The sequence below is a fragment of the Bos javanicus genome, chromosome 27 (assembly GCF_032452875.1).
Source record: "Bos javanicus breed banteng chromosome 27, ARS-OSU_banteng_1.0, whole genome shotgun sequence".
NCBI lineage: Eukaryota > Metazoa > Chordata > Mammalia > Artiodactyla > Bovidae > Bos > Bos javanicus.
In genome coordinates, this window is record NC_083894.1 from 892,496 (window position 1) to 907,436 (window position 14,941).

The window sequence follows — 14,941 nt, forward strand, 5'->3', positions numbered from 1 at the left end:
GTCAGTTGCTCAGGCCATGTAACAGTGGACCACAGACTGTGGGCGTGTGAACCATAGACATCTATTTCTCAGTCTGGAGCCTGGACCTCCAAGATCAGTGTCGGAAAGGTATAGTGATTAAGAGCTTCCTGGTTCACAGATGGTGCCTCCTCACTGTGTCCTCATGTGGAGGAGGGGCTGAGAGCTCTGCGGAGTTATCTGGGCAATGATCCCATGCATGGGGATCCCACCTTCATGACCCCATCACCTCCCAAAGGTACCCCCCCTAAAACCATCACTTGGGCGTAAGGATTTTTGGAGGGTCACAGATCATAATAAGTTACAGTAATGAGACTCATAGATGAATTTGGGTGGGGGGAGGGCAAACGTTCAGTCCACAACACCGGCTGCTCTTCCAGGTAAATCCTGTTGGTTTCTGTTTCTTGTACCAATACCAGAATTAGAGCTTCCAGTTCTGCCTTCCCCATTGCTGTAGGTCATGAATCCCTGCCTTTAAAAAGCCTCTTCACTGCACTTTGGGGGGGAATTCAGAAGGGGGAGGGAAGAAAAGGGAGGAGCTGTCTGAACACCGTTTCCAAGCTTCCTTCCTAGCTTCCTTCTGTGACACCCATTCCTGGCAGCCTTGCGTCTGTACTAAGCGCAGCTGACCGGTCCACCTGCTGCACCAGATGCTCATGTCTACCTGATCACGACCCAGTCATCCTCACACCTGGCATCCAATCAGGCCCCTCAGCAGCCCCTCCTGTGAGAATAGGTCCCCTGAGGGCGGGGCGCGTCATGCGACACTCCCTTGTGCACACCTGGCTCTGAGGAGGAAAGCTCTCTGCTCTCTCTCCATTGAGGACAGAGCAGAAACTGATACTGACTTTTGGTCACATGGGTCTGTCCTGCCCCGGAGCCCAAGAAGGAGGGGGCTGCTGGGGTGGCGACACTGATGTAATTTAAACTTGGTTTCCGTTCCAGGTTCCTGACACAGAGCCTCTAAGACCCTGGATTTTCCAGCATGACACATGACTTTTTATGTGCAAGGAGGTGACTCTTGGTGAAGCCCCAGGACTGCAGAATTGGGCTGGTGGCCATAGGACCATCCTGTGACTAGACGGCTGGGCCTTTCAGCCCTAACCTGACCTCCCTGAGGAGAGCAAAGAGCTCCTCCCCTGCCCTCCCCATCCTGTCCTTAGTGCCACTGGAATTACTATTCATCTGTTTATATCACTGTTTTCTTGAAAATTTACATTAATCCCAATCTGCTGAGTGGGAGACTCTTGAAGCTGTCACTACGATATGTCCTTTCACAGCTGTGAGCATCTACTTGCTTCGGGAACAAGATACTCTGCACTCACCTCGCACTTGTCTCCACATCTGGAACTGGCTGCTTCTCCAAGGAGCCTGGTTAACCGGGCAGAAGTGGGGGTGGCAGCGGTTCTTAACTCTGTCTCTCAGGGTCCTGGATACACTGGAAAGGTGTTGAGGACACTGTGAGCTGTGCTTGTGTGTATCAACATTTACCACGCTAGAAATTAAACAGAAATTTTAAAATATACATTTATTAATTTTAAAAGAACAGTAATAAACTCCTCATGTTAACAGGAATAATACACTTAAGCAAAAGTATAATTTTAAAAACAAAATTTTTAGCAAATTTACTAGAGAATGGGAAAAGAGAGGAGTATGTTAATATTCTTTCCTGATAATTATGGGTAATTTTTATACAACAGCCAACCTCAACAAGTTGAAGTTTCTTAAAGGCTGGCTGTAACTGGAGTATGAAAATCACATCAAATTCAAGCTTTCACGTAAAGAACTTGTCACAGGCCACAAGTACTGTCAGTATGTATTATATATCACACAAAATATAACATTGTATATATGACACAACATGTAACACTGCACACATGGCATGTGATACACAATACTGCATATGACATGCAATGCACGTGTGTGCACATATATATACATATATAAGTGCATTTGTATAGCCTGTCTTTAACCTTTGCAGATGGAAACTTCAGCTGGGTTCCAGGTGGTGAGGGCTTGCTGGGTTATTTCAAGACCTTCCGTGGTGCCCACATCTCCCACCAGCCACCTCTCTTCCCTCACAGCTTCACTGGCAAAGTTTTGTTTGTTGTGAAGTGTTTGAGTTTCTTTGTAACCTGATTTGGGAAGACAGTTCAAGCACTTTCGTTCTGTGTGTTTCCCTTCACCCAGCCAGCCAACCAAAAACTTGTCACGATTTCTTTTTTTATCGTTTTCCTTCTCATCTGCATTGATGACACCAATGAGACCCTCCACCAAGAGGCTGCCCAGTTGGGCTAAAAGAGGCTCAGACCTTTGAGAACAGGATAACGAGCATTCTTGAAGCATCTGGGCCCTGCCCCGCTGGGAGGCCTGAGAGCGCCGAGCCCCTCCAGCCTGAGGGCTCCATCCGTCCTGACGCGAGTGTCTGGCCTGGAACGCAGTCAGGTGAGCTACGTCCATATGCATGGCTCGTCCCTCCTGCTGCCCCTGTGACCTCTCTCCTGCTCAGGACTGGAGGAAGCAGGGAATTCTGCTGCTCGATCCTTCCTCTTCTTCCCAAGAGCACAATTACCCCTCAATTCTGTCTTCTGCCTGGAGTGCCGCGTCTGGTCTAACGGCAGACACTCGGGACTCCTGACCCTCCACACCCCACCCAGGCCCTGACCCCACACCCCTGGACCCAGACCACGCGCTGAAGGCAGATGAGCCTGTGCCCTTGGTTGATCCCCATCACAACACCATGGGCGTGGAGGGAGAGGGGCACTGGCCGTACCTCCAGGGGCTGTGCCTCCTCGGGCCCAGGTGCACAGGCCTCCCTGGTGGGAAGGACGAGCCTGGCTTGCCCTGACCTCTGGGCGCTCCACGCTGCCACCCGTGGGCCCCGGAAGCGTGGGGGCCGGCCCCGGGAAGCACCTGTGTCCCCTCCCCAACCCGCGTAAGGCACCTGGGGCCCTTCCGAGCCTCTCTGACCTCCAGGACCAGACGTCTCTTCCACAGGCCCCTCCTCACTTCCTGAGCCTCACCTCTCTGCCTCTCTCTTCTCTGTTCTCCCCCCAAACCCCAGGTGGACACACCTGGGGAGACCTCGCCCTCGTGGGCTTCTCAGGAGCTGGGCCTTTGGGGGTAGATTAAGGTCAGGGGAGGTCACAGGGCAGATCCCACTCTGACGGGGTTGGGTTCCCCTCTCCCCACAGAGGAAAGGCCAGATGAAGACCCAGAAGGTGCGCCTGCAGGCCAGGCAGAGGCCCTCGGCACCCAGCAGGCCTGGGCTGGGGCTCCAGCCTCCAGGATGGAGGGGTCAGCGTCCACCTGACATCGTGCGGCTGCAGGTGCACACGGCTCTTGGTGAGGTGTCCTGAGGGCTGCCCGCAGGCTCCCGGCCCTGCACTCCGGCTGTGCCACCTCCTCATCCTCACCAGCCACCACTCTGCTCGCGCTGAGTAACCACATGTGCGCCAAGTTCTACTGATGACCCGGGCAGGCAGGAAACCCCCTTTCCTACTGACAGTTTGCCAAGGCTCACTTCAGCCAGATTGAGATGCTTAACTCCCCTATCAGGTAACAGGAGCTGAAGCGGGGTGTTTACCAATAGCCTCCTGGGGCTCTCAGCCTTCACTCAGCCTTCAGGGGACAGATAATCAGGAAAGGGAATCATGGCGTTTTAGGAGGGCTTCTTATAGCATTTCATTGGCGGCTGTGGTGCTGGAGATGTGGGCCTGACAAGCGACCTGGGCTCCACCCTTTAGCTCTGAGGCCAAGGGTGAGGGTCTGTATAACCTGAGTCACCCCATGCGGCACTAACCCTCCACACACTGCCACCCAAACAAGCACAGCTTCTGCCTAAAAGCAGACGTTTCCCCTAAAAGGCAGCACAGATGCTCCTCCTCAGGGTCTACAGGGTGTGGGATCCCCAAGGCTGCCCTGATGGGCCAGCACCGGGGAGCTCAGCCCACACAGGATGGGCCATCAGCGTGCATTTGGCTGTCTGTCTGTCTGTAGCATCCAGCACAATGGTATTCCCTACTTTAGTTGTGCTCTCCTGGTATCTTCCCCTCCCTACCCGATGGTGACTTAGCAACACGAGTTGCCATGGGGACTGATCTGCAGAGAAGGTGAACAGTTTTTGGTACAAAAGTTACAGGCCCCATGTGTATGACAGACCATGGCAATCCTGAAACCTGCAGGGAATACTGCAGTTGTGTGAAAACTGCCTTGTGTTCATACGTGAAACAGAGGTGGTGCTGAGCTCAGATGGGGTAAACAGCTTTCTCACCTGCATACCTGTTGCTGGAACACCTACAGGTCAGGTGGCACCTGGGGAAGCTGCAGGAGGGACTTCCAGCATGGGGGCTGGTCTCCCACTCTCCTTTAATGCCGACTGACCACCAGATTTCTCTGATGTCCAGAGTTCTCCAAATTATAAGGCTCCTCTTTGGAGTTTGGCCCCCCAGAGAGAACAACTGTAAGGACCTTTAGGAACTAATATTTTTTGGGAGAAGTGTTTTTACCAAGCTCAGCACCTCCTTTAATATGGTTTCAGTGTCTTTCTCTTGAATACACAACTTTTACTTATTGAATCAAGTAGAAGGAAATGTAATGACTGTTAGTTTTAACAGGCCCATCTTCCTTTGAGTCTTTTACTATAAAATTCTTCCCAACCATCAGCATGGCTGTCATCCTCCACTATCTCCTGGAGTTTGCTCAAAATCATGTCCACTGAGTAGGTGATGCCATCCAGCCATCTCATCCTCTGTCCCCCGCCTTCTCTTTTTGCCCTCAATCTTTCTCAGCATCAGGGTATTTTCCAGTGAGTTGGCTAGAAACATGAGAATATCAGGTGGCTGAAGTACTGGAACTTCAGCTTCAGCATCAGTCATTCCAATGAACATTCAGGACTGATCTCCTTTAGGATGGACTGGTTTGATCTCCTTGCAATCCAAGGGACTCTCAAGAGTCTTCTCAAGCACCACAGTTTGAAAGCATCAATTCTTCAGCACTCAGCTTTCTTTATAGTCCAACTCTCACATCCATACATGACTACTGGAAAAACCACAGCCTTGACTATACAGGCCTTTGTCAGCAAAGTAATGTCTCTACCTTTTAATACACTGTCTAGGTTTGTCATAGTTTTCCTTTCAAGGAGCAAGCGTCTTTTAATTTCATGGTCATAGTCACCATCTGTAGTGATTTTGGAGCCCAAGAAAATAAAAGTCTGTCACTGCTTCCACTTTTTCCCTTTTATTTGCCATGATGTGATAAGATGCCATGATCTTAGTTTTTTGAATGTTGAGTTTAAGTCAGCTTTTTACCCTCCTCTTTCACTCTCATCAAGAGGCTCTTTAGTTCCTCTTGGTTTTCTGCCATTGAGTGGTGTCATATGCAGTATATCTGAAGTTGCTGATATTTCTCCTGGCAATCTTGATTCCACCTTGTGATTCATCCAGCCTGGCATTTCGCATGATGTACTCTGCAAATAAGTTCAATAAGCAGGGTGACCAATATACAGACTTGACTTACTCCTTTCCCAGTTTTGAACCAGTCTGTTTTTCATGGTCAATTAAGGTCAAGCAAATATTTCTTCATCCACAAAGTGGGGATGATAATAACTGTTAAATTCTTTATAGATTGTGAGAACAGAAAGATATGAGATATTAGAAAGATTAAGGGATTTATCACATACCTGGCAGACAGTAGGTGCTCAATAAATATTAGTTCCCCTCTTCTTCATTCTCCATTATGAATATAATAAAAAACTGGATGAGCATCTAAATCTGCAATGAGAATACTGCAGAGAGAAGAAACTGGATTATACTGTGGAGTCTGTGAGGATGAGTTGATGAGGCTGCCCTCTGATTTCTGCAGACATATATACTTGATGTTGGTTCTGTGATCACTGCCTTGATGGCAGATTCCTGGCAGTTGTTGTCAGTTACTGTCTACAATCATTTGGAATGCCCCAACCCCTTAACAAAACATTTATTATTTTAGGACATTTCTAGCAAGGGTATTGTTTGGTTGCTAAGCTATGTCCAACTCTTTACAATCCCATGGACTGTAGCTCACCAGGCCCTTCTGTCCATGGGATTTCCCAGGGAAGACTGCTAGAGCGGGTTGCCATTTCCTTCTCCAGGGGATCTTCCCGACCCAGGGATTGGGAACTCATGTCTCTTGAGTCTCCTGCAGTGGCTGGCAGATTCTTTTACCACTGAGCTACCAGGGAAGCCCTAGAAAGGGTAGTGGTGACTAAATCTGAAGAGGAGATATTCTTGGGCATAACTGCCAGTAGAAATGTGTCAACATTTTGAATCAACAGCATAGCTGCTGACTGAAATATCTCCTTGTTGGTGCAGACAGAAAATAGCCATGAGAAGGTGAAGCACCTCCCTCTTTCACCTGCTGTCACCTCCCAGCATTTCTGCCTTCCTCCTGTATTTCCAGACAACCTCATCCTATCTCTTTTAGCTCAGGTATCACCTTTATGAAGCCCTCTTTCTCCCTTGATTCCTCCATGAAGGTAATTTCTCTCCATCTAATTCTGATAACATATCACCTATACATTCTCACCTACACGTTGCTCATCTCACTTTCTACTTTCTATCTTTAAAAGTGCTGTGTGATACTAAGCAAGTCCCCTAAATTCTCTGGTCACAAGAGAATTCTCTCTTGTAAAATGAAAGGAGATAAATGATTCCATCTGAACATCCATGGGACCTAGAAGGTGAAGGTGACCAAGGGCATCTGGTCTACCCTGGTGACTGAAGACATCTGGTCTATGTAGGACATGGACCTGAAGGGCTGGCAGCAGCTAACCACATTGACAGCAAGTCCTCTGGAAGGAAGACCTGAGTGGTCACCTTAAGTGGTCTGTTAAGTGACCAGTGCAACATCTGTGCCAGGTGCTATGGGCCAGGATGGTACCAGAAGGGTCATTGCCAATGGCTGCATGCAAGGAAAAAGGACTTCAGGCCCCGTAACCAGTTGGTTTTAAATGAAGCAGAAGGGAGACAATCCTGGCAGCTTAACTCTACCAAGGCAAGCCTTCCAGACTCTGGTCTTTCCCAGGTCTCCTACTGGCCTCCGAGAATTGCTGGCAGGTGGGCAGAGGCTCAGGTGGAGCTGGGGCTTGTGGGAGCCTCAGGGAGGTGAGAGTAGCCTCCGCTGGCAGTCAACAAGAAAACTAGCACCTTGGTCCCATAGCCACAGGAACAGATTCTGTGCACAGCCTCTAGGTCCCAAACCCAGGACACAGCTGGCCAAGCCTGGGCCTGACCCATGGTCACTGCAAGGCAATGAAAGATGCTGTTTTAGCCACTAAAATTTTGGTAGTCTGTCATGTGGAGTGGGTTTTGGGGATCCTGCAACTCCTCGAGTTGTTCAGTGTCTCCGGTGTGGTGGGGAAGCTCTGTGCACCCTTCATACGTTGGAGGGGACCCAAGTTTTCACCAGACTCTCTGAATGAGAAGACAAGCGCCACAGAAAAACTGGGCACTGACAGTGCTGGACAGAGGAAAACCCAGAGCCGGCCGAGTGGGGATGAATGAACCCAGGACAATTTCTTCTGAAAACACTGAGCCTCCGGATCTGGGAGGCAGTGGTGAGACTCGGCCACCTCTTCCACTCACTGAGGCTTTGGGGTTCAGGAAAGCCTGGGGGTTTTCCTGGCACACTCACCTCACTGTCAGCAAGCTGATGAGCACTCCTCATATTCTTGAGCGCTTCCTTTGTCTGCATTAATTGGTATGGTTTACATAAAATAAGTGGCATGGACTGAATAAGCATCCTGCACGATTGTAAAAGATAAGTTGATCTAATTATCATCCAACTACAATCACGCTGGGAGAATCAGATTATTGTATTTATGCTGACACAGAGACATGATTTATTTGTTTTTGTTTTCTAGACGAGGCATTTTTCTTCTTGAAATTAGGATGATCCACAAAACTGATTAACCCTGGCTACCCTACCTGTTCAGCTACACCCTTGTTCCTCTGTACCTCTGGGGTGTGGTCAGAGAGACTTGTCCTGGTTGGTGGCCCGTCCTGGTTGGTGAACTGTCCTGGTCTCCCAGTGAGCTGATAGAAGGGTTTACAGGGATTCTGTGCTGAGACCAGAAAGAATCAAGTAAAAGGTCAAGTCCTATCTGCAAATAAGTTTTCCCTGGAATCCATCAACAGTGTGTCTACCTGCTGGGCATGGAAAAGATGTAAATTGTGTATAACTAAAATATGCAAATTGGAGGTGGAGAAATAACAGGAAATTATGAATCAGCCAATACTTTATTTTCATACCAGCAAATGGGTCGTTAATCGGGAGGCATCTTAATAGAAGAATTACAACCTGGCGAATCAGAAAGCCAGGTGTCCCTCCCGAGGCAGTGGGATGTTCTGGAGAGGAGGCAGCAGGCTGACATCACCTGCCTGCCAGTGACCCCTCAACCCTGCGGTGAAGGGGACGTGATTCCCCAGCCTTTGACCTCACCAAAGTGACGTCTCAGGGAAGGAGGAAGAGGCAGTGGCAGCGGCTGAGTATGTCTCCACTGAGGGGTAAGTGAAGGCCGTTGTGGATGTAGACAGGAAGCTGCCACAGCTCCCACTTCGGGGTGTGGCTGTGTTCTTTTTCCATCTCCATGGGGAAAATGGATCATCATCCATTCTCAAGGAGGCAGTCCCTGGGGTACAGTAGGCCCATCCTGCTTGGTGGCCCATCCTGGATGATGGACCTCTCCTGGTTGGTGGATTTGTCCTTGTCGGTGGACTTGTCCTGGCTAGTGACCCATCCTGGTCAGTGGACCTGACCTGGTCGGTCACCTATCCTGGTTTATGGCCCTGTCCTGGTTGGTGGCACATCCTGGTTGGGGCTGTCCTTGTCCAGGCCTGGTTTGTGGCTCCACTTGCCAACTTTTATTAAGCCTGGGGAGCTTCACAGAAACCAGTCTTAAGCTGACAGATCTCCAGAACCAGTAGGGCATCCTTGCTGATTCATCTGCCTCCAGGAGGTTCCACTTAGTGGGACAGACACCTCTTAAGAACACAGTGAGGTGAGGGGGAAAAGGAGCCCTGGAGAATGGTGCATCCATGGTGGAAGGAAAGAAATAAAATTATCTTTTCCAGAGATGATATGATCTTATATGTAGAAAACTCTAATGATTATACATACATACATACACACACACACACACACACACACACACACACACACGACTGTTAAGAGCTAATACATGAATTCAACAAACTAGTGGGATACAAAATCAATATGAAAAATCAGCTGCATTTCAAAAAAATCAGTTGCATTTCTGTATACTGGCAATGAACAATCTGAAGAGAAAATAAAAACAATTCCATTTATGGGACCATATCTCAATATAATAATAGCTGTTTATAACAAACTCACAGCCAACATAACACTCAATGATGAAAAGTTGAAAGCCCTGTCACTAAAATATGGAACAAGACAAGGATGCCCACTCTTACCACTTCTATTCAACAGAGTGTTGAAGGTCCTCACCATACCAATCAGACAAAAAAAAGGAAAAATATACAAACTGGAACGGAAGAGGTAAAATTATCATTATATGCAGATGGTATGACACCATATACAGAAAACCCTAAAGACTCCACACAGAAACTACTAGAACTGATAATTTCAGCAAAACAGCAGGATGCAAGATTAACATATAGAAACTGGTTGCATTTCTTTAGATTCACAGTGAAATGTCAGAAAGGGCAAGTAAAACAAACGATTCCTTTTAAAATTGCATTAAAAAAATACTTGACAGAAAACAAAATTCTGTAAAGCAATTATCCTTCAATTAAAAAAATTATTAAAAAAAAAAACTTAGGTATAAACCTGACCAAGGAGGTGAAAGACTTATATGCTCAGAACTATAAAACATTCATAAAGGAAATTGAAGATGATTCCAAGAAATGGAAAGATAACCCATATTCTTGGATTAGAAGAATTAATATTGCTAAAATGGCCATACTACCCGAAGTAATCTACAGATTGAATGTGATCGAAATTACCCATGACATTTTTCACAGAACTAGAACAGATAATCCTAAAACTTATATGGAACCATAAAAGACCCAGAATTGCCAAAGCAATTCTGAGGAAAAAGAACAGAGCAGGAGGTATAATCCTCCTGGACTTCAGACAGTACTACAAAGCTGCTGCTGCTGCTAAGTCGCTTTAGTCGTGTCCGACTCTGTGCGACCCCATAGACAGCAGCCCACCAGGCTCCTCCGTCCATGGGATTTTCCAGGCAAGAGTACTGGAGTGGGGTGCCACTGCCCTCTCCAACTACAAAGCTACAGTAATCAAAACAGCATGGTACCAGAATAAAACAGATATATGGATCAATGGAACAGAACAGAGAGCCCGAAAATAAAATCCACACACCTACAGTCAGTCTTCAGCAAAGGAGGCAAGAACATGTAATGGAGAAAAGACAGTCTGTCTTCAGTGTTGGGAAAGCTGGACATCCACATGTAAATCAATGAAGTTAAGGACACACCCTCAAAATGTAAGACATGACACCATAAAATTCCATGGACAAAACATTCTGTGACATAACTTGTACCATTCAGTCTCCCAAGGCAAGAGAAATAAAAGCAAAAATAAACAAATGGGACCCAATCAAACTTATAAGCTTTTGTACTGCAAAGAAACCATCAATAAAACAAAAAGATAGCCTATGGACTGGGAGAAGATATCTGCAGATGACGTGACTGACAAAGGCTTAATTTCCAAAATATATTATACAAACAGCTCATACAACTCAATATTAAACAACCCAATCAAAAGATGGACAGAAGACCTAAATAGACATTTCTCCAAAGAAGACAGACAAATGGCCAGCAGGCATATGAAAAGATGTTCAACATCACTAATTATTAGAGCAAAGCAAATCAAAACTACAATAAGGTACCACCTTACACTGCTCAGAATGGCCCTGATTAAAAAGTCGACAAATAATAACTACTGGAGAGGGAACGGAAAAAAGGGAACCCTTCTACATTGCTGGTTGGAATGTAAGCTGGTACAGCCACTATGGAGAACAGTATGGAGGTTCCTCAAAAAACTGGAGTTGCCATATGACCCAGTATAAAGAGCTCATAATTCAATGATAAAAAGCTAATAATCTAATTCACAAATGGGTAATAACTTTAAGCATGTCTCCAAAGAGGAGAACAGCTAATGAGTACATGGGATGTAGTAAACTGAAACTACCACGATATGCCTTTACACAACCACGAGGATGGCTGTTACCAGAAAAGTGGAAAATAACAAGTATTGGTGGGGACACAGAGAGCTCAGGACTTCTGATCGGCTGGTGGGGATGAAGATAGCGCAGCTGCTGTGGACCACAGCCTGGAAGCTCCTCAAAAGGTTAATGTAGAATTACCATCTGACCCAGCTATTCCACTCCCAAGAGAAGTGAAGAAAATGTCCACACACAGTTTTGTACGTAATGTTCACAGCAGCATTATTCATGAGAGGAAACAGGGGCGACAACCCAGTGGCCATGGACAGATGGTAGATAAACAGTGTGGAACATCATTCAGCCTAAAACAAGGGAAGATAGTCATGATGACCTCATGATGCTGTGAATGCACTTAATGCTACTGAATCATACACTTCAAAATGGCCTATTTATGTTACATATATTTTACCACAATAAAAAATGTATATTTTTATAGATAGAGACAATGTTGTCCTATAACACTGCATTGACTGGTGTTTTTAAAACTCAATCTCACTGAAAACTGGTGATGGCTTCCACAACAAGAGGAAACAGGAAAAACAGGTTCTTGATATTATTCCCAAAGTAGAGAAGAGGAAAAAGAAAAGAAAACAATAATAAATTCAATTACTGTAGAATCAAACTACTTAAAATGAGTATTTTAATACCCATACAACATTCTTAAACTTTCAGACACAAGTGATTCAGAACTTTATAAAAATATATATATATAGCTTCAAACTATACAGTTTATTCAGTTTAACAGAATGTCCATTTTAAAATTTAAGACATACAAAATTTCAAAGAAATTTTCAACTTTATCCCAATTTATCACTTGAAGTCTCAGATTACATTTACCTATTATGTACAAACAATAAATAAATAATATGGCAGAAATGTCCTCAGAGTTCCCAGGATCTGGGTTATAAAGAAAACTTAGAAGAGAATTTCATCTCCTCTGTGTATAGGAAGTAAGTCTCAGACCATTTCATACTTGTCTTTTCTGTTCTTGTCAAATATTAGCTCTTTTTAAATAGATGCACTGATTTCATTCATCGTTTTTCTCAGGAAGGATATGTGTGATCCAGTAATTAAAGAAAGCTGAGATTACTCGGGCATATTCTGAAAAGCAAAAAGAAAACAGAATAAAAAATAAAAACAAAAACAAAAATTATAAATTATTATTTTGCAACTATTAGTTCTTAGGCCAAAAGTAAATCCTGAATTAATCAAATGAAACAAAACTTAGGAGTTGAAATGACACTAATAGCACACTTGTGAATCCCACAAAAGTACAGGTCAGTCTGGAATGTTTGTATTTCACTTTACATCATCACACCCAACACTACATGCTTAACGCCTGAGCTCAAAAAAACTGCATACGAAGTGAAAGAGAAACACAAGTTTACGTCAAAGGTGGACAAAGCAACAGGAAGTTAGAAGCATAATTCTAAGTGAGATGAGCTGCGATGGATGGCACTCAGGTTTCAGAACTGTCCCAGGAATGGCTCAGCAAAGTGCCTGAGCTGAGGGCACAGCCCCTTGTTTCAGGCCTTGTTCTTTGTAAAGACGCTCACGGCAGGGAATGCCAGGTCCAAGGCTCCAACCCCAAGGCTTAGAGCTTGGTGCCCACGGGGCAGCTGATTGCTGCTGAGGCTGAGATGCATTTCTGAGAAGAGGCTGGGACTGCGGGCCGGGGTCCATCTCGTGCTCCATACAGAAGTGTGCCAAGCTGCCTCCAAACGCATGGTCTGTCCTGCCCCAGGCCAGCCACCTGGCCCCCTAGCCTCACACGTGATGATGCCTAATATGGACACAGAGGACTCAGGAGGGTTCAGGGCGGGGATGCCCGTAAGGTCTTCATGGTGTGCAGAGAACAATACAAACCCCACAGATGGTAACTGTATGTACACGCAGATGACAGAATGCGGTATGTCGGACCAAATGTAGAAACACGTGCACGGGCTGTGGATATGCTGCCACACCCAGCTGATGCAACACCCACAAACTAGGAAAACTAACTGCTGAGGCAGCAGAGAGAGAAAGGGCCCAGTGGCTGCTATTGAAATGCTACTATTTCCAGGCTGATCCCATTGACAGGAGAGACGTAGCTACCGACTAAGCTTCATAAGCTAGTTGTATGAAAAAGAAAACAATTTCAGAATTCTAAAGCTAACTGAATTAGACAGAACCAATATTTGAAAATAAAGCTTCACCATTTGTAAGATTTAATTTAATAAAGTAGCATGACATGGGAACACTTCTAATGCATATCCTACACAGACACACAAAAAAGGAATTTATTTTCACAGAGAAGTGCTTCAAACCTAAATTTTACTTCCATCAACTGGTTAAATAAGTGCTTCCAGGCAAAACTTGTCCAATGATTTTCACTAAAGCCCCCAGCGCTGCCCCGTGCGCTGGGAGCACCTTCAGTGTGAGGAACTAAGCTGGACTGTAAATCATTTGTTTTCATATCTTATAAAAACACTGTATTAGTTTAACTTAATAAAATTGGCTTTTTGCAAAAACTTCCTTATGGGAGTAAAAATGCTAAAACACTGAATACAATGGGCCCAACAACCAGCAGGAAGGAAGAATGCAGACATGGGGTCATGGGCTTGGGGTCCTGAGCGGCCAGGAGGCCCCCCACTGGTGGAAGCCCGGCTCTCGAGCGCTCGGCCCACATCTCAGGACCTCCTTTTGGAGCCGCTCCTGTAAGAAGTGCGCCCACTCCCTTCCTTGGCACACACACCCTCGAAGGTGCCATCTTCACCCCCCAGATCCCCGCTTCACACTCCAGATCCCACCAGGACAAAGGCCCTGTCCCCCAGGCCCCACACTGCTCCGTGAAGGGGACTGGCAGTGGCTTGCTGGGGCATGAGCCCCACCCTGGACATGGACAGGCACCTCCAGCCAGTCCCGGACCCTCTGACCGCCTCTCCTGCTCATGATGGGCTCAGGCCAAAGAGGGCTCTCGCCCAGGCAGCAGGGAAACCCGAGTCCACCTTCACACATGGCCCAAATCTGACCATGCCTGGGGATGGCCCTCTTGCCAGGAGCATGACCAAAGCCCCCACTGCCCCCCACCCCTTCTCCGGTCTGAGTGCGATGGCCCGAGAGGCTCTGCTCAGCGCAGCCACACGCCACGGGCCTCCCAGTGGCCCCGTCTCCCAGGACGAGGGCCAACACACTCAGCAGGCTCCCCAGGGCCCGACATGACCAGGCCCCAGCTACTCCCCCCCACTCTCCTGCTCATCCTGTGTCTCCTCCATGGGCGTAGCTGTACAAAGCACACCTCCCTGACTTCCCTATCTCCACGAAAACACGACCCGGAAGGGCAGGGAGCTCCTCTGCTCTCTCCACTGAGGGCCTGTGGTGGGACCAGTCACAGGTAGGGCAGATAAGGCCCCTCATGGATCAGCTCTGGGTCGAAGTGGAGGCAGGTCCTCCTGAGGACCCCGACTCACAGGGTCTTGTCAATCCCCCATCCACCTGCTAATTGTATCAGGGCCACAGTGCTTTACCGTTGGCTTTACTATCAGCTTTACTGTCATTTCATGTGACGAAATGTGGCATGTAGCTTTTTCAACATGTCAGTCTGACTCCTCAGCTGTACTCTGAGGTTTCCGAGGAGGAAAGCCGTGCACTGCACTCACTTGGAGACCACTGCCCAAAGGT

At 46.8% G+C, this 14,941-nt stretch overlaps 1 protein-coding gene across 2 annotated transcripts in view; it reads right to left on the bottom strand.

Annotated features, from left to right (window-relative positions):
- Positions 1-9,267: 9,267 nt before the first annotated feature.
- The window catches only part of ERICH1 (glutamate rich 1), a 47,840-nt gene continuing 42,166 nt past the window's right edge, over positions 9,268-14,941 (bottom strand). For both annotated transcript variants that reach the window (XM_061404060.1, XM_061404059.1), the window contains exon 6: positions 9,268-12,382. In XM_061404060.1, the coding sequence (XP_061260044.1) occupies positions 12,309-12,382 (74 nt within the window). In that variant the 3' untranslated portion in view covers positions 9,268-12,308. The remainder of the gene's footprint in view (positions 12,383-14,941) is intronic.